A 20,970-nucleotide genomic window follows, 5' to 3' on the forward strand; every position below is an offset into this window, starting at 1 on the left:
CTGTTGTTCCTCTTACCACTTACCACTTACTAGCTGACACAATAATCTTATGAACAAGCCCTAACAGAATAGCCACAAACTTTCATGTCTGTATGGAATATTTCATTGTACCATATCTGCAGGGCTTGGGAAAGGTACCATCTCCAAATACCAGTTTCCCAAATATAAAATGGGGATAGCAACTATATACCACTTGGTATTGCTGTGAGGGCACCAGAGGTTAAAAAACACACAGCAATAGTGGACTCTCTTGCACTTTCCAATAGCTTTACCCATGACTGCTATGTTTGAAATGGCTCATGAAAAAAGCAAACCAACCAAGACTGTGACACAAGAAAAGCCCAGTCTGGCTCCTTTATTGGCTGAGTGACTATTCCAGCCAGGATAACACCTCATCTGTCTCTGCTATCATTGACAGCCTTACAAACAAGCCCACAAAAGTTACTAGCCCTCACATTAACGCCTACAAGGCATTTGTGGCATATCAACAGCCTGGAAAAGGTAGACAGAGAGAACATCCATGCCTGTTCAATTCACAAAAAGCTTCCTTCCTTATTTACCGAGAGGCAATCTGTAGTTGTCACAGGTGAGAGTGCAGCTAACTACTTAAATTGAGTAGGACTGAACAGCTACAAGGAAAGCAAAGACAAACAGGCTCTTCTTTGATCTCCACTGCACTTCCATGCCAGGAATAGCTGAACATTTCTGGCTTGCATACAACTCTACAAGCATAAAAAGGAACTTGCCCCTTAAAGAGGATTAGTCCAAAACCTACTACCAAGTGCTCTAAATCATACTAACAGGCTCCACCAGGGAGTCTATTAAGAACATAGAAAACTGTTTACTACGGAGTAAGACCATTGCTCCATGTAGCTCAGTGGCAACTACACCGACTGGCAACAGAGGGCCCGATCTACACCAAGCAGGATATATCACTTTGAAAGCAGTTTGAAAACAGAATATGGAATGCGTCATTGTCAGTGCACTTCAATATAGTTATAAAGCAGTAGTGTAGATCCTGCCATGGTCTCAGCCCTACCTGGTCATGCCAGGAATCAAAGCCACTGAGTGAAATACAACTACACTTCCTTAATATGCATGTTTTGAACTTGTTGTTTTATTAGCCATCAATTTCAGAGGGATAGCCAAATTTTTGCTTTTTTAATTATTGATTTGATTTGTACTCTGCCTTTCTACCAAAAATGGCACTCAAATGTTTGTCAAAGAAAACCCAAACTGTCTTATGGACCAGTACAGTCCTATGTGTGTTTGCTGAGGTAAATCTCCCACACTGTCCAAACGGATTTACCCATAGGAAGTATGTTTAGGCCTTATATAGCAGCATCTACAACCGTTACCCAACCTGGTGTCTTCCAGATGCTTTGGACTTTAGCTCCATCAGCCCCAGCCAGCACGGTGAACGGTCAAGAGAGGAGCTGGGAGCTGTGGTCCAAAACATCTGGAGGGCACCAGCTTGAGGAAGGCTGCCTAACTGAACACTTCTCATATTTTGAACGTTCTAGAATGTGTGTTTGTTTATGACATTGGGTTGATAAACAATATAATTACCAAATAGACGAGCCCTTTTCCCACCCGCCAACAGTGCTTTGAAAGGCACCAGAGCGGCACATTCCAAAAACCGCAACTTGGCTACCAGACTACGATTAAGAAATCAATTCTGTTCTCTCACAGGCATTTTACAAACTCCCCATTTCCTGAAAGACCTACATGTTTCCTGTGTACTTTCCAATTCAAATATTATTATTTTTGCCCCTCCCCTGCCATCGCAAGGAATGTCTTCAACCCCAAAGCTCTCGCGATCGGTCAATAAAAATCAGCCTCAGCTTTGGCTGAGGGATTTTTCCTGGTTTTTGTTTCTGTGTGAAGCAGACACAGGAGCAGGGCCAGGAACACAAACAAAGTCACAACCACATGTGAATGTCATCTACCACCACCTCTTCGTCTTTGGTTCTAGTTGACCTCTTATTTAGACATAGATCGGACTTGCTCTGTAACTGTAAATTAAGCAAGCAAGCGAACACTCTTTTTTTAGGTTATATTTTATTTATTATTGCATTTATATCCCGCCTATTTTCCTCCAAGGAACCAAGGCGGCATACCTAATCCTCCTCCTCTCCATTTTATCCTCACAACAACCCTGTGAGGTGGGATGGGCTGAGAGTCTGTGTCTGGCCCAAAGTCACCCAGTGAGCTTCCATGGCAGAGTGGATACTAGAACCCAGATCTCCTGACTCCCAGTCTGACACTCTAGCCACTACACCACACTAGCTCTTAACAGTCAATGGCATCACGCCTCCCCTACTGCCTAAACGCTGCCCACTATATTTCAGCGATTATAGTTTTGCACAACTTCCCAGAAAAGAAGCCCCTTCTAAAACAACCAGCCTTTTGTAAGTCATCATCAGAAAAGATAATCAGTTTAAGTGGAACTGCTTGTTTTCTACAATAGCTATACAATTTTAGAACAAAAGAGGAACTTCTGCACAGCCCTGATAGCACTACAAGGAAATGCAATATGCATTCAGAGTCAGAGGCAATATAGGGCAAATTTATCACGTATCCACACAGAAAAACAGCAGTTCCTCTTTCCAGATTAAGCCCTGTTGATGGTGTCTTTGAAGTAGCATGGCCCCTCTCCTAATTAGAGTCAGTCACTGTCTCCTATCCAATTCATGGATACCTGTTTGAACAAGAACCCTGCACTTAGTGTGGCCAAATGCAGAAGAGAACAGGGCTCCTGCACCTTTAGTAGTTACGTAGGAGGGGGAATTCCAGCAAATGTCGCCTGCGTAGCAAGCTACACCCGTTGGAATTTGCTCTTCTGTACAGCTATTCAAGGTGTAGGAGCAATGTGCTCTTTTTGCATCTGGCCACCATAACTACACTTGATGCAAAACCAAACTTACATTTTAAAAAATAGAGGATTATGTAAACTGAAAAATAGAAACAGCTGATTCTGCATTTTTTGTTCGATTCCTGCAGTGACCAAGCAGACATTCCCTCCCCACAGTTCTGCCCACAGTTTTCTTTACTGTAGCGCACAAGAACAAGTGATGCATCCCACCATCTTTCTGCATGCTTTTAACTGAACACCAAGGATTCAACAAGGTGCCTTACCGCACAATCCTTTGGTTGCTCAGAACCAAAACAGACATTATAAACCCATATCTAGCAACAACATCTCTCCACCCCACTTTTTTTTTTTTTTAGCCTCTAGAGTAGGTATAGAGTCCTGATCCAGACTGGGCTCCCTGCACCTAATCTAGAATAAAAATGAGGTGGGAAAAGTGTTCACTGCTAGATGCAGATTTAAAGTAATGTCAGTGTGTGCCCCCAGAAGCAAAGCCCATTATGTTCACTGGGACTTACACTCAAGTAAGCATGCACAAGATTGCAGCCTTAAACATGCTTAAAATCATGGCAATCAATAGGGTTTAACCATGCTAAATTTCATTCTGACCCTGCAAACACAAATTACCTAAATTTAGCTGCACTAAATACAGCTGAGTCGTATAAAGAGTTACACATGCCTAATCCCATTGATGTCTGTGGGCCTACGCACACCTAACTCTGGAGACTGAACTGTAAAATTTTCATTGGACATTAGTCATAATGACACAGTACAAATGTGCTTTTTGCACTACACAAACTACCATTTACCAGCACCTGCTGCCTAGAAATTTTAGAGACCGGTGTGAGCACAAGAGTTCCACTCCTAAAATGCTCTTACTTACCATCTTCATACATGGTCTGTAAGGTTTATGGCTCTCCCTTTAATTCTCGGAGAAGAGTAATTGCCTTAGACACTTGTTAGAGGTCTTGATTGTCTGCTGACAAAGATCCAGTTGATGTCCCAATCTCAGCTAAGGCGTTTTGTGTTTCGAAATTACTTTGATATGCTAATTATCCATTCTTCTAGATTTTCTAGCTTGTATCCATGCATCAAATCAGACCCTCAGAAAGCCAGTTATTCGGATCTTATTACTTTAGCACCAGGTAATGTTATTCCCTCTGCTTTCTCAGAAGGCCATTAAAAGAAATTACCATTGGAACAGCATTCTTGTGAGTTCTGTAAAACTGGAACCAGCTTTTTACAGGCAGGCAAGCAGGAAAAAACTAGAGCATCTCAAAATTCTCCATCGTATTTGTGGGCAGAGAAATTGGCCGCGGGGGGGGGGGGGGGACACGACAATTTCACCAAATTTCTCCAGGGGGAGGAAAAATTCCCCAACAATTCCTCACAGGTAGGCATCACCATTGGCAAGGGCTGTGGAACAGCTTCTTTCTTCTTCTTTTCCCCTAAGGGTTTTTGATTTTTCTGTACTGCCTCTGCAAGTGGCAACAGCATCAACTACGTTGGCAGCCTGGCCCCCATTTTGCATCCTCCACAATGCCCCCCATACCTAGCATCATTCCAGGGCATTGAGTGGAGGGAATGCAGCCACCACAAGAAAATAATGGTGAAGAAAATGTGGAGAGAAAAAAATCTGAAAAGTGTCCTTTTATTTCTACGAGGCAAGAAAAAAAAATCTCAGGAATTTCCTGAAAGTTTTCTTTCCCCATGAAAGGGGCTTCCATTTTTCTGCCTCATTCTCAGGGAAGTTTATAATTTATTTTGAATGTGTCTAGGTGGTGATTTTGACCTTAACTAATCACTGTGAGGTGGTTAAGGGTACTTCCTACCTTTTTCTTTCTACTACGCATCTCACCATTGCCCTACAGTCTCCCAAGCTGCCTCCACTTCCTGATCTGAAAAGGTCCTATGGGATGAATAAATTCATGATGTCTTCCCCTGGGCAGGAAGTGTGGGAAGCCAAGGAGGCTACAGCTTGTCAGAGAGATGACTGTACAATGAAAGACAGGATTCTCATACACACTCCTAATGTTATTCCTCCACTGCGCTTCCACTGTAAGCTACATTGGAACTGCAATTGACTTTCCACACAGCCAGTATTGTGAGGGATGCAAATGTACATGCTATGCTCTGTCCACACCAGGCTGACAAGAGGTTCATGGGCAGGGAAGGAGAGGGCAGAATTCATCTGAGCAGCAACTATTTCTTTTTTGGGGGAAATTCCGTTCCAACTTTTTTTCTTTCCTTTTATAAGGCCTCTGTCCCTGCTCCTCCAAAGTCCTCTTTGCCTGCCTGCCTCCCTCCCCCTGGCTAGTAAGGCCAGCCGTCTCCCAGCAACCAGCACTGAAATCCAACTCAAGCCGGTTGTCAAAGTGCTCTTTTGGCTTAACATTTTAAAATCTCCTAAGGTCCTCTGTGACTAATGAGAGGAAATAGGGAGGTGAGATGGGGGGTAGAGAAATAGTCTAGAATGGGGGGGAGCAACTTGGTGTCTGCAAGATAGTGTGGACTACAACTCCCATCATTCTTAACTTCTGGTCATGCAAAATGGGACTGACTGGAGATGGAGTCCAAAACATCTGGACCCCACCCCCCCAATGTGGAATCAAACTAAAGACGTACTTAGCGTACAGCTATTGAAATGAATGGCTCTAATCTAGTCACAACTAACTTAAGTCCCATTCATTTCAATGGGTCTACTCTGAGTAGGACTTCAGCTGGATTCTACCCCGGTTTAGAAATTCAAATAAAGCATTAAGTTAAACGCACAGCCCGCATAGGAAAAATCCAATGGGTTCTGAATCTGAACCAGTTTCCCCAGCCCATCTTGCGCTTTCTGAATACAGCTCTTGCAAAAGAGCACATGGAAGACCCATCGGCTTCAACTTTCGAAGAGGCCGGAGCTGTGGCAACGTAGGCAGCCTGGGTGGCCTCTTTTTTCTATTTTTAGTTAAAGAATAGGAAGGAGATTTTGCTTTTTTAAAAATTATTGTTACAGAACATGGGTGGTTTAACGGGAATGGGAGAGAGGGAGGGGAGCTTTGCTCCATCAGCTGCTGGTTCCCCAGTCCCTTCCCTCAGCTGCTACTGAGGCTGGAGAAGGGCAAAGGGATTTCTTACTGGGGTTGCACAGGAGGACAGGCACGGCATGACCTTGTAGTAGCACCAAGGGGAGGGAAAGCCTGCAAAGGGTCCCCCTTCTTCTCTGCACAAACCAGACTCTCTTCGCAGCCCCCTCCCAGAGAATGGCTTTGCACATCTCTGTAGAGCTCATTGCTGCTACAAGGGTGCTGAACCTCTTTCAGCCCGAGAGCTGAATTCCAGTGGTGGGCGGAGCCCAAGGCAAAAAGGGGAGGGGCTGAAAATACCAGCATATTTTCACTCAAAGCTCTTATTGCCAGCAAGGAAGCTTTAGGAGAGGCTTTCCTTTGACAAGAGAAGGGAGGGTGAATGAAAATAAATAAATAAATAGTGGCCTGGTTCAGACAACACGCTAAACCATGCTGCTCAGCAGCATGGTTTAGCGTGTTGCCTGAACCAGGCCAGTGTTTGTGAAGAGCTGTTAAAAAAGGAAAGGGAGGGGAACTAGCAGTGGATTGTTGTGTGAAAGTGACCCGAATGGATGAGTTCTTAGGTTGCAGTTCTCAGAAGTGGAGTAGTACTTCAAGTGTAAACAGAGGTTGCTGCAGGGAGATGTACCATCACTCTATGACCTCTGCTTCTTAAGCTGAAATTGGGGCAGGGCGTGGCAAGGAGGACATAGGGGAAGGGACTGCAGTTCCTTAATAGTAATGGCAAAGCATTCTGCATATGCTCAGAGGCACTGCAATACTAACTGCTTGTTCTACTTAACTACTTAAGGGCCAGGATCTCTTCTCGATCCTCCCAGAGTGCAGGACACAGAATAACGGGCTCAAGTTAAAGGAAGCCAGATTCCAGCTGGACATCAGGAAAAACGTCCTGACTGTTAGAGCACTACGAAAAATGGAATCAGTTACTTAGGGAGGTGGTGGGCTCTCCCACACTAGAGGCATTCAAGGGGCAGCTGGACAGCCATGTCAGGGATGCTTTAGGGTGGATTCCTGCATTGAGCAGGGGGTTGGACTCGATGGCCTTGTAGGCCCCTTCCAACTCTGCTATTCTATGATTCGCTGTCTGTACTTGGGCTAGTTGCTGATGGCTGCATGTCAAGTCTTCTTCCGCTGTAAAATGCTCACTGATGCTGTAAACGCAACCAAAGCTGTAAAAACGTAACCAATAATCGGTGCCTTCCAAATGGTATGAATGCAATATAGTGCATATATGCGTGTCTCATGTGTATTTGATTTGCCTTGCAGGTCGTGACTTGCCTCCCTGTTTTTCTCATCTGGAGACATCTGCTACTGCTCACATGAACATTTCTCTCTGCTTGTGACACTTTTAATCTGGATTTTGCTGGCCCTGCCTTTATGCAGCGCACCACCACTGATCAGCTGGGACTTCCGCTCACTCCTACACTGGAGTGTAACTATTTCCACCTGTGAAATGTTGGAGGGTACAATTTTATTATTTTATTATTTCCACCGCCTTCCTCCTATCAGACATCTAATCGCAGCTACTGTGATGTCATGAAGTCTGGACTAATATTGGATTTGCTCAAGCAGAAACTGCCTTGTAATGGAATAAGCCTCAATAGAGCTACTGAAAAAAGTGAAAGGTCAATGTGGTTTGGAAAAACATCCCAAAAAACCTAGGAAAGAGGAAGAGCTAAATGGGCCACAGATAAATATATATATTTTAAAAACCCACTAATAATCTAGAACCACACAGTGCAGACTTTCAATTTTTTACTGAATGCTATCATTGGCCATTATTCTCTAGGGACACATTGGGCCTGTTCAGACAACACGCTAAACCATGGTTAGGCTGCTAACCCTTTTGCAGCAAATAGTCAATGAGCCTATTTAACCTGTGGTTACGTAGCCACCATGGTTCGCATGACACGCTAAGCCATAATGTTTAGCTCAAGATGCTTAACTAACGTGGCTTAGCGTGTCGTCTGAACAGGGTCATAGTGTTGACATTTTATTTCTTGGCGTTTCTACAGTGAAAGCCCTATGATACTTTGCATGGGAAAATACAGCAAAAAACAGTTCAATTTTCTATTAGAGGTGCTAATGACTACTGCATTACTCCCTTGATGTGGGCATGGAAGGAGGACCATGGTTGCCAAGGCAAAGATGTAGAGGCCTGAGTGGAAAATAGACACACACCGAGAAAAATGCAGAGTTGAAGCAGGAGGAAAGCCTGGGAAATATAGGAGGTGAAGAGAAGTGCCCAAGGACAGGTTGGCATATGCTGGTGAAATAGAAGCAGTAGAAACAAGTAGAGCAGCTGAAGGCTAAGAAGCAGAGTCAAAAGAGACGCAGAACATAATAACTGAAAAGAAGGGAGTACAACATAAGTCCCAGGTTTAATTCTTGACATCTCCAAGCAGGGCTAAAGGAATCTTGCCTAAAACCCTGGAGAATAGTTGCCAATCGGTGAAGGCAATACTGATCTGGTAGATCCACCAATGGTCTGACTCATTATGAAGCAGCTTCCCATGTTCCTATAGGAAAGAGGCAGGGAGCTGAAGAACAGAAACCTGAGGGGAATGTCTTATGGAGGAGACAGAAACCAAAGCGAAAGATGGGCACAAAAGGAATGGTGTTGCGGTTAAGAGAAAATCTGACATGAGGTGAGAAGGGATTCTTTGGTGCTTTTCGGAAAGGGGGTGGAAGCAAAGAGAGCTTACTGAGTCTAGGGAACTGAAAGGGCAACAAAGCCAAAGAGCTGAGGGGAGAGATGACGAATTCACTTGACAGACCACACAGAACATTTTATAACATATAATAAGATGAGACAACCCTCTCATACATACCACTTTAAGCTCTTCAGAGGAAGGGTGGAACACAACCACAATAAATAAAAAAATATGACTAACCAGCCCAATTTTTGGCTGCAGTCTTTGGTAGCATTGGCCTCTGACTACACCTACATTCGTTGCCATCTATACACACCCAATACATGTTCATATAAGTTGTGCCTTGCATGCTTTTTTCTTCTTCTTCTTCAAGAGTACAATCCTATCAGGTTCTAACCACATTATCCAAGCGTGGCTGTAACTAGACATTTGGGTCAAGAAGCTTCCAAGTAGACAAATCCTATACATGTTTGCACAGAAGTAAGCCCTACTGAGTTCAATGGAACTTACGTCCACATAAGTCTGTATAAGATTTTTGCCTGAGAGCATCAATATAAATCAATGGGGAAAATATATAAGTAGTATTGTTAGCTAAAACAACAAACCATCTTATGGCACCTTAAAGACTAACAAATTTGTTGTGGCATGAGCTTTTCTGGAATAGAACCCACTTCATCAAATGCAAAATGTTTATACTGATATAAGACTGTAATTCTAAACATACTTACTACAGATAAATTGGACAATGTGGGGTTTACTTCTTAGCAAACACACATAGGACTATACTGGTGCCATAAAAAGTTTGGGTTTTCTTTGCTATAAGAGACTAATGTTGAATGCCATTTCTGGTAGAAAGGCATATCTCAAAACAAAGAAACAAAGAAACAAAAACATGGCTATCCCTCTGAAATTGATCGCTAATAAAACAAAACTTTAAAACATGCATATTAAAGAAGCGTAATTGTATTTAAACTGTATTTAATCAGCAAATATGCCTGTTGGACATGTATTGATTACAGAGCACCCCCGTGTGCATGAAAGCCCACAAGTATCATCAATTAGATTGGCAGGCACAATGGATCAGGCCTTCTTGTTGGTGGCCTTGTGGCTGTGGAAATCCCTTCCTTCAAAACCATAAAAGGACCCTTCAGTACATACTTTCAAATATGCCTTGGAGACTCATTTGTTCTGGTACCGTATTTCTTCGATTGTAAGACGCCATTGATTGTAAGACGCACACAAATTTCAGTACCACCAACAGAAAAACAACAACATTAAGACACACCCACGATTCTAAGATGCACCCCGTTTTTAGAGATGTTTATATGGGGAGAAAAGTGTGTCTCAGAATTTAAGAAATACGTTATGTGTTCCTTTAACAATGTTTTTTATGCCACTAGTTCCTGAGAGTTGGTAGTTCCTTATGATACTGGATTTCTGTTTTAGACCATCCAAATGATCTCCTTTGGTTTTCATTCTGTTATACACCATCTTGTGAGGATTATGGCATAAAAGCTGGCATGCCAACTCTTTCATTAATTACTTAAAATTATCCCTGAAAAATCCTCTGCCTTTGCACTCACTGGTCAACACAATGGAAGGCAAAGGAGCAGGTTTACTTTTCACTGAGCAACTGTGTGTTTTTCCTAATACATCTGGGCAAAATCCAATGTCATGTGAGAGGACTTCTGCTCATATAACAGGACTTGCACCCTCTTCTCCTTCTTGCAGCTCCCCTCCCTCCAAATCTGCTCCAGAGGACCCCCCCGACCCTTCAGAGCAGATTTTGAGGGGGGTTGCAAGGAAAAATAGCCCCCTTATCTATTACAAAGATGGAAGCTGTTCCATCAGGAGGAGGCGTTAACTGGACACCATACTCTAGCAGTAAAGAGAAGCTTACTTTAAAAAATGGAAGATAAAGAGTCCAGGAAGGGTCCTGCAATTCTCCTGGAAACAGCACCTTCCCATAGCCCCTTCTCCCCAGTGAATATGGCCCTGTATCCAAGGTGGAGAATACAGCTGTATCTGCCCCCAAACCTTCATCCTGGAATAGTGCCACTGAATCAACAGGGTTATTTCTTAATCCATTTAAGGTTGAATCCTCTGCATGTTTAGACAGAAAAAGGTCCTACAACTCCCAGCATCCTCCATCCATCCATGCACCCTTACTTCCGTAACAAAGCTTGAAGGCACTCCAAAACCAATTATTTTCAAGTATGCCCACTGACTTTAATCCAGCTCTTAAGTAGAACATAGACAGAGTGGAAGGGTCTCTGCACCAACCCCCACTCCAGACCTTTGAAGGCTGCACCCCTGTGCATTCTTATTTGGGACTCAGCCCAAAAGAACTCAATAGGATGTATGCTTCAGTAAATAGGCATACGGTTGGCCTGCATAATTTCCATTTCCATCTCAGAAAGATGAAAAGTGATCAGGACTTGAGCTTTACAATAACTTCAAAAGCAAAGCACCAACACAACTTGCCGATGCCTCCTTAGCCCCAGGGCGGAGCTGCAATGATTTCAAGGGTATGTTCCACAATTGTTTTTCCCCACCACCAAGAGTACAACAAAGCTTTATACAACCATCAAAGCTGGATTTATAGCCAGGACAAATTATTTGAGTTAAGTACGAACTATGAAATTAGCACTGCCATAAAAATTCACAAAGCAAACTCTTGCTTTTTTTACCTCCTTTCATGTTCAATGTACACTTAGAAGGCATTCATTTGATAAGCACCACCACTTTGTACATGAGACAGACAATTTCCTCCTTTGATAACTGAACATAGAAGGCGAGGGGGGTGGTGGGGAGGAAACTCTGCACTGAACAGGATATGGGTAGAACGCAGGAGGTGGGCCAGCCACATGGTCTAACATAGAGGGATTGCTTCTTTTATGGACTAGTCCCAGTACTGTTCCTTTAAAGATGCACCGGGAAGCCCCTAAGTGTTGGGGTGGCCATGCTGGCTATTGACCATAACAATAAATGATGGATTGGATGGGGTGGAGAAAGCTGTGCACAGAAATCCTGTAGATCAACAGACTACATAGGGTGTGTTCACATGTCATGACAACCCATCCTGCAAAATAAGCCGCACAGTGTGTGTTGTCATCGGAACAACCTACGGTGAGCCTGACAAATGACTGGGTTCACCATGGGTTGTTTTCCCCCTCCTAACCCTCGGTCCTTCTACTGGCCTCAGTAGGTATCTCATGAGTCAAGACTACAGAACCTGCCTTGTCTGCTGCCAAGTCCCCCTTGTGATTCCCGGCTTTTAAAAAAAAATCCCTCCACACATTTGTGCAAATTGGGGCCGAAAAATATATATGTTTTATTTATTTATTTATTTAGACCCCGGTAATGTGCGAAAGTGTTCTCACAATTATTTTTTTAAAAAAATTAATTGCTGGATTTTCATAGTTGCACAACTTCGACTGTCCAAGATCCCCTCTTCTGGGACCTTGTGTTTCAGCTGTCAAACAGACAAGGTAATTGACAAGAGGAACCTGTATACAGTCTGATTTTACAGCCTTTGATGGTAAACAAGTGGAGAAAAGTGGTGCACAGCAGGGTGATCCCAGGGTTTTAAGTATTGCCCCGACCCTTGGGGATAACCTGCATTGAGTTCCTTCTTGCCGAGTCCCCAGCGTGTTATCTTCATAGAGAAATTCAAGGTACCCCCTTTTTCACACCCTTTAGCAGTAACCATGGCTATGTTTGAGAGTCGTCAAGGCTCTCAACAGTTGCCGTGGTTAGTGTGAAGAGGACTGAAAAAGGGGTTGCGTATTGATCCCTATGAAAAATTATGAGCCTTTTTCACAGAGATCTACACACACACACCTTTCAGAGGCATTTTCCTCCATCCCTCATTTTCACATTCTAGATGGAACTAGTCATTTACAATAAATCAGCAAAATATGCCAGAACTAAATTCCAAGCTTTTGGTGCATAGCAAACATTAAGCCTTTTTAATTCCACACACACACGTCTACAAAGAGACAATGATTCACGCACCAGTGTTTGGTACCAGCCTGGTAACAGAATCTTTAAAAGGAAATTTAAGTGCTATATAGGTGTAATCCTCACCAGCTATTTTAAGTGAATGAGTAGCTTCAGTTACTAAGGAAAGAAAGATATATATGACGCTTATATCCTGCTCTTACATGGGGCTCCCAGCAGCCTCACATCCAAGGGAATGGATCACATTCACACATGCTTAGCATCAGCAATGCTGTGACATCAAATATGATTCACTGGATCCACTAAGGCAGGGTTGGGTAGAAAGTAGATCAGGATTTACTGGTAGATTTCACTGATTTGCAGTAGATCTGAGGCCTTAGCTAGACCTAAGGATTATCCCAGGAAAATGAAGGGGTCATCTCTGCCTGCTCCCGGGATCCCCTGTGGGTCATTTGGATGCACACAGGGATGATCCCAGGACATAGGCCTGGTCTAGCCATGGCCTGAGTCTGGATAGTTTCCAATGTTAATCCTATGTAGAGTAGACCCATTGAAAGGAATGGGACTTAAGTTAGTCATGACTAACGAGTCTCATTCCTTTCAATGGGTCTACTCTACATAGCACTAACATTGGATACTACCCTATCGGTGCTTCTAGACAGAGAGCTCCTAGTGCTACTAATTCGAAGGTAATGTAGTTGTTCTGTTTTTTGTTTAACCAATTCTCTGCGCTAAGAAAAAAAAATGGAAGAAGTCATGGGAAAACACAGAAGGGTTATGAGCTGAAGACAGCATCATCTGGACACCCCATAAAGTTCAGTGAATGAGGAGTGATGGCGCCAAAAGACCCTCACCTGGAACCACCCTATCAATTGTCTACTGCAACAACAACTAAAAGTTCCCCCTACATTAGGTTGCTGAAAAAGAACTCTTGGGTAGGGAACCAGGAGAGGATTTTGTGTTAAAGGATTTATAAGCTTGGTCCTGATCCCAAATTCCTGGGCTGAAGGTGTGCTCAGAGGCAACTTTTGCTTTAACTCTTAGACCTGGTTTGCATGATCACTGTGGATTAAACAAACCATGTTGGCCTATTTAAGCCACAACACATGCCAGATGCCATTTGCCTAATCACCCAACCGGACATGGCTTGCAGTGATGTCCAAACCTGGGCAGCATGGTTTGTTTGAAGGGGAAACAACCCTTAAATAACACAAGAACATCCCATGAATTATTGAGGGTTGTTTGTCCCTCCAACAAGCCATGCTGCCCAGGTTTGGGCAATATGATAAGCCACACCCAAGTGGGTGATTAGGCAAATGGAACCCAGCATGTGCAGAGGATTAAATAAGCCACCGTGGCTCATTTAACCCATGGTGATTGTGCGAACCAACCCTTAGCGTACACCCATTTGCCTGAGCCACGATTTTACACCTTCTCTTGTTGGTGGACCTCAAGGATCTAGTAAAAAAAATAAAATTAAGTAGATCCTGGAAGTCTGCCCACACCGGCACTAATCCTTTGAAAGCTTCAGACAGGGATTTTGGCATGCAAATGTTGAATTTTGGAGTTTATATTTGGGTGTGATTATATATTCTGTACAAGTTCCTGATCTTGATGAAGTAGCATGCATCACAGAATCGTTTTCTGTTAATGCAGAAAGCAAGAAACTGGGTTTACTCACTAGTATATTATGCACAATTCACTTATAACATTTAATGCATCTGATGAAGTAGAGTCTAGTACACGAAAACATATGCCATAATAAATTTATTAAGTCCTTGAGGTGCCACAAGACTCTCAGTTGTTTTAACTCACATCTCAAACCATTACAAGAGAATAAACCTGTGTGTCTGTTTGCAACTACCTAGCTCCAGTATTCAGATGTTCTACAAGAACAGAATTATCTGATTCTGAATTTCAAAAAAAGTGAATGTCAAGTTTTGCAAGGTTTCTAGGTTAAAGAATTAACCTTACCAGTGGCCCCTCTCAAAGAGCTTTAAATTCCTTTTTCAAATCTGTAAGGGAAGCATACAGTTCCCTCGGCCCATTTCATTTAAAGGCTTCATCCCAAGTACCTGTTTCCCTCGAATTATCCCCTACAGCGTAAAGCTGTCGTTGTTGTGGTGGTGGTTTGAAGCTAAATCACACCCCGGGCGGCAGTGCTCCTAAGATCCTTTGAATACCAGGAAAAGGGTTTAAGGGGGGAAATGTAAAAATTCATAAAAAAATCAACGGATGACCCAATCAGATTCAAATTTGGTATGCTTAAAGTCCTCCTTAATCTCTATTACTGTGCCAATTTTGATGTCTTTATCTTTAAAACTTACGCAGATGTAAGCATGTGTTTAATTTGTACTTTAAACATATCAAATCCTCCTCCTGCGCCCCCAGTGGCCGCTCGGAGAACAACAAATGATTCGCTCCTACACAGGTAGCAAAATAGGTCGATTCTTTTGGCTTTCAAGCACAATTAAAGCAGGATCCATGGGAGTACTTCACAGTCAAAGCAGATTATAAGCTGGAAAACTTCAGAGACCTTTGCACGCAATTCGCAGTGATTGCACAGTATAACCCTGGTGTGATGAAGCTATCAGAGAAATGCTTCCAGCCAGCAAGAAAAATGCTGAGCTCTTTTTGATGGCCGTAGCAAAAAAACCAGAATCATTTCTAGCCACAACAATGAAACTGGGGTTGCAGAGGGGATGGAGGGGCGGGGGACTCGCTCTCATTCATTCCCACACGAGTTGTTTTCCGACAATGAGAATGACAGCATCTGTGCCATCAAAATAGAACCAAAAAATTGCAGTGACAGCCCTGGCTGCTAATACAGTTCCTATTTTTATCAGTAAACTAACTACCCAGAACACCCTTTAAATCAGAACAACACTGGAAAGATAATGAGCAGCATCCACAGAGCTATTTCAGACTCATCCAAAGTTTTGACATTTTAGAATAATTCCCTCTGGGCAGCAAACTGCCACTACAACCTGAGTTTGAAAGTCTCTCCTATTTCAATATTGGTTGTTCCGAATTCTGCCTGGGATTGCAGACCTAAGTTCCCTGTTCTTTGGACCCAGGCTAATAGCAAAAAATAGCTTCAATTAACTTAGCACCTGTTCAAAAGGTTTGGAAAAATGAGGGGAAATGTGCAATGGTTCTTTAGATCAATGAGAGAGAACCTTCAAGGAGTAAGGGTGACTTGCCAACAAAACAACAACAAATCCCAAGCATTGCTTTTATGTACTGCAATTATTTTATTATCATTATTACATCAATATCCCACCTACCCACCAAAGATGACGCTCTAGGTGATTAACAATAGAACTAAAACAAAAACTTAATTAAAACACAACATAAAAAATAAATAAAGGAAAAGCACAACAAAAGAAATAAAAAGCATCAAACCAATAAAAACCTTAGTTTCTAGATCACAAGACTTCATACAGGTTGCACTATGAGAGAGAGAGAGAGAGAGAGAACAGCCCTTCTGCACCTCTGCTCTTAAATCTTATTGCAGTGAACTATGAGGAATGTGAATGGAGATGACTAGAAATACAGAGGTACTAAGCCAGTTTGGAAGTCGTAATGCGGCAGGGTCTTGCTATTTACTGTTTTACTCTGTACAGCACCATGTACATTGATGGTGCTATATAAATAAATAAATAATAATAATAATAATAGTAGTAAAATAACTCTCCCCATCCCACAAAAACATGATTACCCAAAAAAAACTGGTTCATTTTTTGTGTCTCTTCCTGAGTTGCTGGCGTGGCTCGCGGGAGCATAATAGCATTCCTTAAGAGAAACTTCGCTTCATAGTCAGTGTGAGTATACTAAGGGTTAAGCAGTTTCTGATTCATTGCTCTAATAAAGTTCATTTTTCAAGAAACTGAATGAAGTCTTTTTAATATCACTGTGCAGTACACTGTCTTATCTAAAGAATGTCCGCCTAGAAATGTAATTGATTTCTACAGAATCCTCTTCTGCATAACAGCCATGAGGCTCAAGTGGATTCCTTCCCAGTCTAGGAGCTAGACTTCAACCCTGCTTTACAAACAATGAAGGAAATCCAGTTGGTAGCCAAGGGTCTTACTTCCTGATACAAGGGCTTAGCACTGTAGCCTAAATGCATTTAAGATCACAGCCGAAATCACAACGTAGAGTGACAGCATGGAAGGTATCTTTTGTTCCTGTAAAAGTTGTGTTTCCAGACAACACTTCTGCCTACGGACCGTGGGTGGTGTCTTTATGACACAGAACCTGCGACCCCAAAAGAACAGCCGAACGTAATAAATTGTAATCTAAACAACACTGACCAAGCAGTTTCCCCTTTCTCTCTCTCACATGCACAGTGTCTACTGAAGGACTTTGGTCACAATCCCACACACAGTAAGTGAACTCCCCAAAAGCAAGGGGCTTAAGTATGCCTAACTATATCAGACTAATCCTAAACAAATTTACCCAGAAGTAAACCCCATTAGCCTTAGTGTGGCTTACTCCCAAGTAAGTATGCACAAGATTACAGCATGGAATGGATTGTGCCCAATGATCCCAAACATATTTACTCCTGGGAAGAGAGGGGAAAGTCCCACTGCAGTCTACAGAACTTCCCTTAACTGTTTGGGACTGGATCTTAAGAGGAAGTTGAACTGCTAATGGTATTTAAAAATACTTAGTGCCAAAGTTCTAGGTACTGTCTGGGACCCAGGATGGGATTGGCACAGACTCCGTCTAAACCTAAAAGGCCTATTTAACTATGATATCATTCTTTACAAGATGTACTTACCTACAATCTTTCAGCCATATTGCAATCTTTTCATTTGGAATATTGCCTGTAAGGTGAGGGGCAAGGGGGCAGAGAGAAATACGAGAAAAGGAACAAGAAATTGTAATTTATGAACAATGTATTAAAAAGAAAAATAATCAAACGCTTGCCAAACATCTTTCTTGCTCATGGCCAGGAATGGGGAGAGGGGGACAAAAGCCACAAAATTTCCTTAATTTTACTACTAAACCACAAAAGCATACAACGGGGAGTTTTACAGGTTGATCCTAAGCAAGTTTTAACTGAAGCTGTAACCCTATATATGCCCCCTTGATTCTAGTTAGTAAACATGCTTCGGATTTAGAACACTGCCAGTGTAATAGGATTTACCCCCTACTAAGGGTTGTTTAATATTGGGAGCCAATCCTAAGCATGCTTACTGCATAGGATCAAGGAGATTTAAAGGTGCTCAGGAGTGCACCCTTCAAGATCATTCTCCCCCTCCCCCTCTAATCAATTGTTCAGCCGCAAACACAAAAGAAGAACGTCGGGGCACTTGAAAGGCTAACCTATTTATTGAGGCATACGCTTGGCTGGACGTCATCGTCAGACGCATGCAGTCTCCCTTAGGCATACGAGTTCACCAAGGCTTATGCCACAAATAAATCTGTTCGCCTTTCAGGTGACACAAGACCCTTCGTCTGTAGCTTGGGCGGCTGATGCCCGAGCCGAGGACCGACAGGACACACCTCCTTCAGCAGCCAAGGGCAACTTTCCACCGGCGATCTCCGGCTCCGGGGCCAGTTCTGGCGAGAGCCGCTCCGCTTCCGAGGCTTGCCAAGAGTCCCTGCTTTTCGCCCAGGCCTTTCTCTTCTGCACGACCTCTTGCCACTCGTCGCTAACTGCAGCCGACGCGGCCACCTCCGCTACTTCCTCCGCCTCCATCGAGAGCCCCAAGGTTATTGCGGCCGGGGCTGCTGCTGCTGCTGCGGCTGCTCTCGCAGGCTTCGCTCCTCCGTCCTCACACAACTGATTAGCCGCCGCCGAACTCCGCTAACTTGCAAAAAAGATTAAAAACAAAACAAAAACATATGCAAATCCGGAGGCGGGGCAGTTTCCCGGGCTGCGGCTCGGCTCCTCTCGGCGGCGTGTGTGTGCGCGCGCGGGGGGCGAGTTTTGCAAAAGTTCCACCGGGAAAGACGGCGCAAGTAGGCAACGGGGCGTGTATTGGGGGGGACCTATCGCACGAGCCCCTCCGGGACCAGCCACTGAAGGGGGGCAGCCAACATCTGTCCCGCACAGCTGGCGGAAGGCATCCAGCAATAGTAGCAGCCCCTCCCCTAGAGCATGCCCAACCTCCCCCATCGTGCTTCCTCCTCCGAGGACTATAAAACCAGCCCTGAACCGCCAGTTGCAATCCAGTAGCCACCAGCAAATCCGCTGGGTTGGAAATGGGGCGGGCGTGGGGGAGAAACGGGTTGCGCGTTTGCTAGTTCCCAGCCGCGCCGCGCCGCAACTCTCGGGGAGAGACCCTGGGCCGGAGCTTCCCGGCTTCTGCCTCTCTCACTCTCCCTCCCTCAGCGCCACCACCCCGCGCGCAAATCGAAGCGAGTTTTCGAACCGCGGCGCAACAACGACAACAAAACGCACGGAAGTATGTATCGTTACCGAGAAAGCCCCGATTGGGCCCGACCGAGCCGAAGCAGAGACAGCGGAAACCCGAGAGTTAATCATCAATCAGGGTGTTCCTCTTCCTTTGGGAAAGGGATAGGGGGCAGGATCCGGATTTGGGAGGAGGATCCTAGTGGCTCCAGCGCCGAAGTGTCATCATCGCTGTGGGGAGGGTTCGGCCCCGCTGCAAAGGAAGAGCCCCGGCCGCGCCCCCTCCCGCCCCTTCCCCGCCCCCCGTTGCCTGCAGCAGCCGAATGGAGGGAGGTCGCTGCGCAAACCCGACCTCTCCAAGAGCGCTCCGGCCGCGCTCCGCGGGGCAGCACTCTCTACTCACGTACGCGGTGCCTCCGCCGCCGCCCTTGCAGCGCTCTCGATCAGAGGAAGCGCGGCGGCCAGGGCGCCTCTCGCTGACTTCCTCATACCGCAGCTGCCGGGAGACAAGTTGACTGCTACTCCGCCGGCGGCCGGTGCTCCTGCCGCTCACGTGATGGGACCCGAGGCAAGCCGTCGTGCTACTAGCTCGCTCGCTCGTCCTCCTCCTGGCGGTGTCGCGAAAAGAGACAGCTTCAAGCCATCCGTGTTTGGGGAAGTGACAGGGCGAGCGCCAGCGTCAACTCCGGCGCATGCCTTCCGCTGGGGCGCCCCCACCCCAGCACTGCCCCGTTTCATTCAGGGCACAATCCTATGTATGTTTAGGCGGGGGCGGGGAAGTCCTGCAAACAGCCAGCACCAGCTGGGGCATGCTGGAGCGGAACTTTAGCCATGCATTCTAAATCAGGGGTGCAGAATCTCAGAACTTGGGGACAGTTCCAGCCCACCTGGGGTACCCAGGTGGCCACGCCACTTTCTGCGCAGATTCTCTTCCCCCTCTACAGTCTAGGGTAACCCTATGAAAAGGAGGACAGGGCTCCTGTATCTTTAACAGTTGTATAGAAAAGGGAATTTCAGCAGGTGTCATTTATATATATGGAGAACCTGGTGAAATTCCCTCTTCATCACAGCTGCAGGAGCTATACTGCAGATATACTGTGACCAGATTTAAAAGAGAGCAGGGCACCTGCAGCTTTAACTGTGGTGATGAAAAGGAAATTTGACCAGGTTCTCCATATATACAAATAACACCTGCTGAAATTCCCTTTTCAATACAACTGTTAAAGATACAGGAGCCCTGTCCTCCTTTTCATATGGTCACCCTACTCTACACACATACAACACCCTCATTCTTAAAGGTTGAAATGCCTCTCCTAAAACCAGGTTACTGGTACTAAGAGCTTTAGGTGCAATCCTATACATGTTTAGACAGGGGGGAAACTCCTACGAATTGTAGGACTTTTTTCTGTCTAAACATGTATAGGTTTGCGCCCTAATGCTAAACTATGCTGGTATTTTTATCCCTGTTCCTGTTGCCTTTGATCCTGATTTAGAATGAATGAAAAAAGTTCCATTCCAGCATGTTCCAGGCAGTGCTGGGTCTTTGTAGGACTTTTTCTCTGCTTCTCCAGAATGGGCTGAAAGAGGTCCAACACCCCAGTCCTAAATACTTGGATCCTGCCTTTTCTCTGGGAGTGTGCTCAGAGCGGCCTAGCAATAACAAAATCATGCAATCATTCAAAACTAACAATGAGTAAAACAACTCAAAAGATTAGCAGCTGCTAAAACATATTCCTCCCTGCCCCGGTCATGATGCCATTTAGGTGTGGATTTTTTCAAAAGCAAATAGAAGGTTGAGGAGGTGATCCAGATAAGGGCAGCAGCAGTTAAGCAGTCTTGCCCCAACAGGGCTGGTCCTCCCATGAGGCAAGGTGAGTTTCCCGCCTTTGGCGGTAGACCGAGAGGAGCAGCAAATTGGGTGCTCCTCAACACAAGGAGAGATCCCCGCTGCCATGTCACTAGAACAAGGCAGCGGCCACGAGCAGATGTTCCGAAGAGTCCTGCCAGCCCTGATTTTTTGCTGTGGCAAATACTGCAGCA

The 20,970-nt window shown here is 44.6% G+C and overlaps 1 protein-coding gene across 3 annotated transcripts in view; it reads right to left on the reverse strand.

Moving 5' to 3' along the window:
• Nucleotides 1-19,483, reverse strand: part of ITPRID2 (ITPR interacting domain containing 2) — a 74,555-nt gene extending 55,072 nt beyond the window's left edge. The window contains exons 1-3 of one of the 3 annotated variants that reach the window (XM_063116295.1): nucleotides 19,338-19,483; nucleotides 18,078-18,385; nucleotides 17,350-17,395 (exon numbers count right to left, since the gene is read on the reverse strand). In XM_063116295.1, coding sequence (XP_062972365.1) covers nucleotides 17,350-17,395; nucleotides 18,078-18,273 — 242 coding nt within the window. In that variant the 5' untranslated portion in view covers nucleotides 18,274-18,385; nucleotides 19,338-19,483. Of the gene's footprint in view, nucleotides 1-17,349; nucleotides 17,396-18,077; nucleotides 18,386-18,978; nucleotides 19,138-19,337 lie in introns of those variants that run through there. The other 2 variants (XM_063116294.1, XM_063116293.1) reach the window with 2 other exon arrangements.
• Between the last annotated feature and the right edge of the window lie 1,487 nt (nucleotides 19,484-20,970).

This window comes from Elgaria multicarinata, chromosome 2 (genome assembly GCF_023053635.1).
Source record: "Elgaria multicarinata webbii isolate HBS135686 ecotype San Diego chromosome 2, rElgMul1.1.pri, whole genome shotgun sequence".
NCBI classification, from domain to species: Eukaryota; Metazoa; Chordata; class Lepidosauria; order Squamata; family Anguidae; genus Elgaria; species Elgaria multicarinata.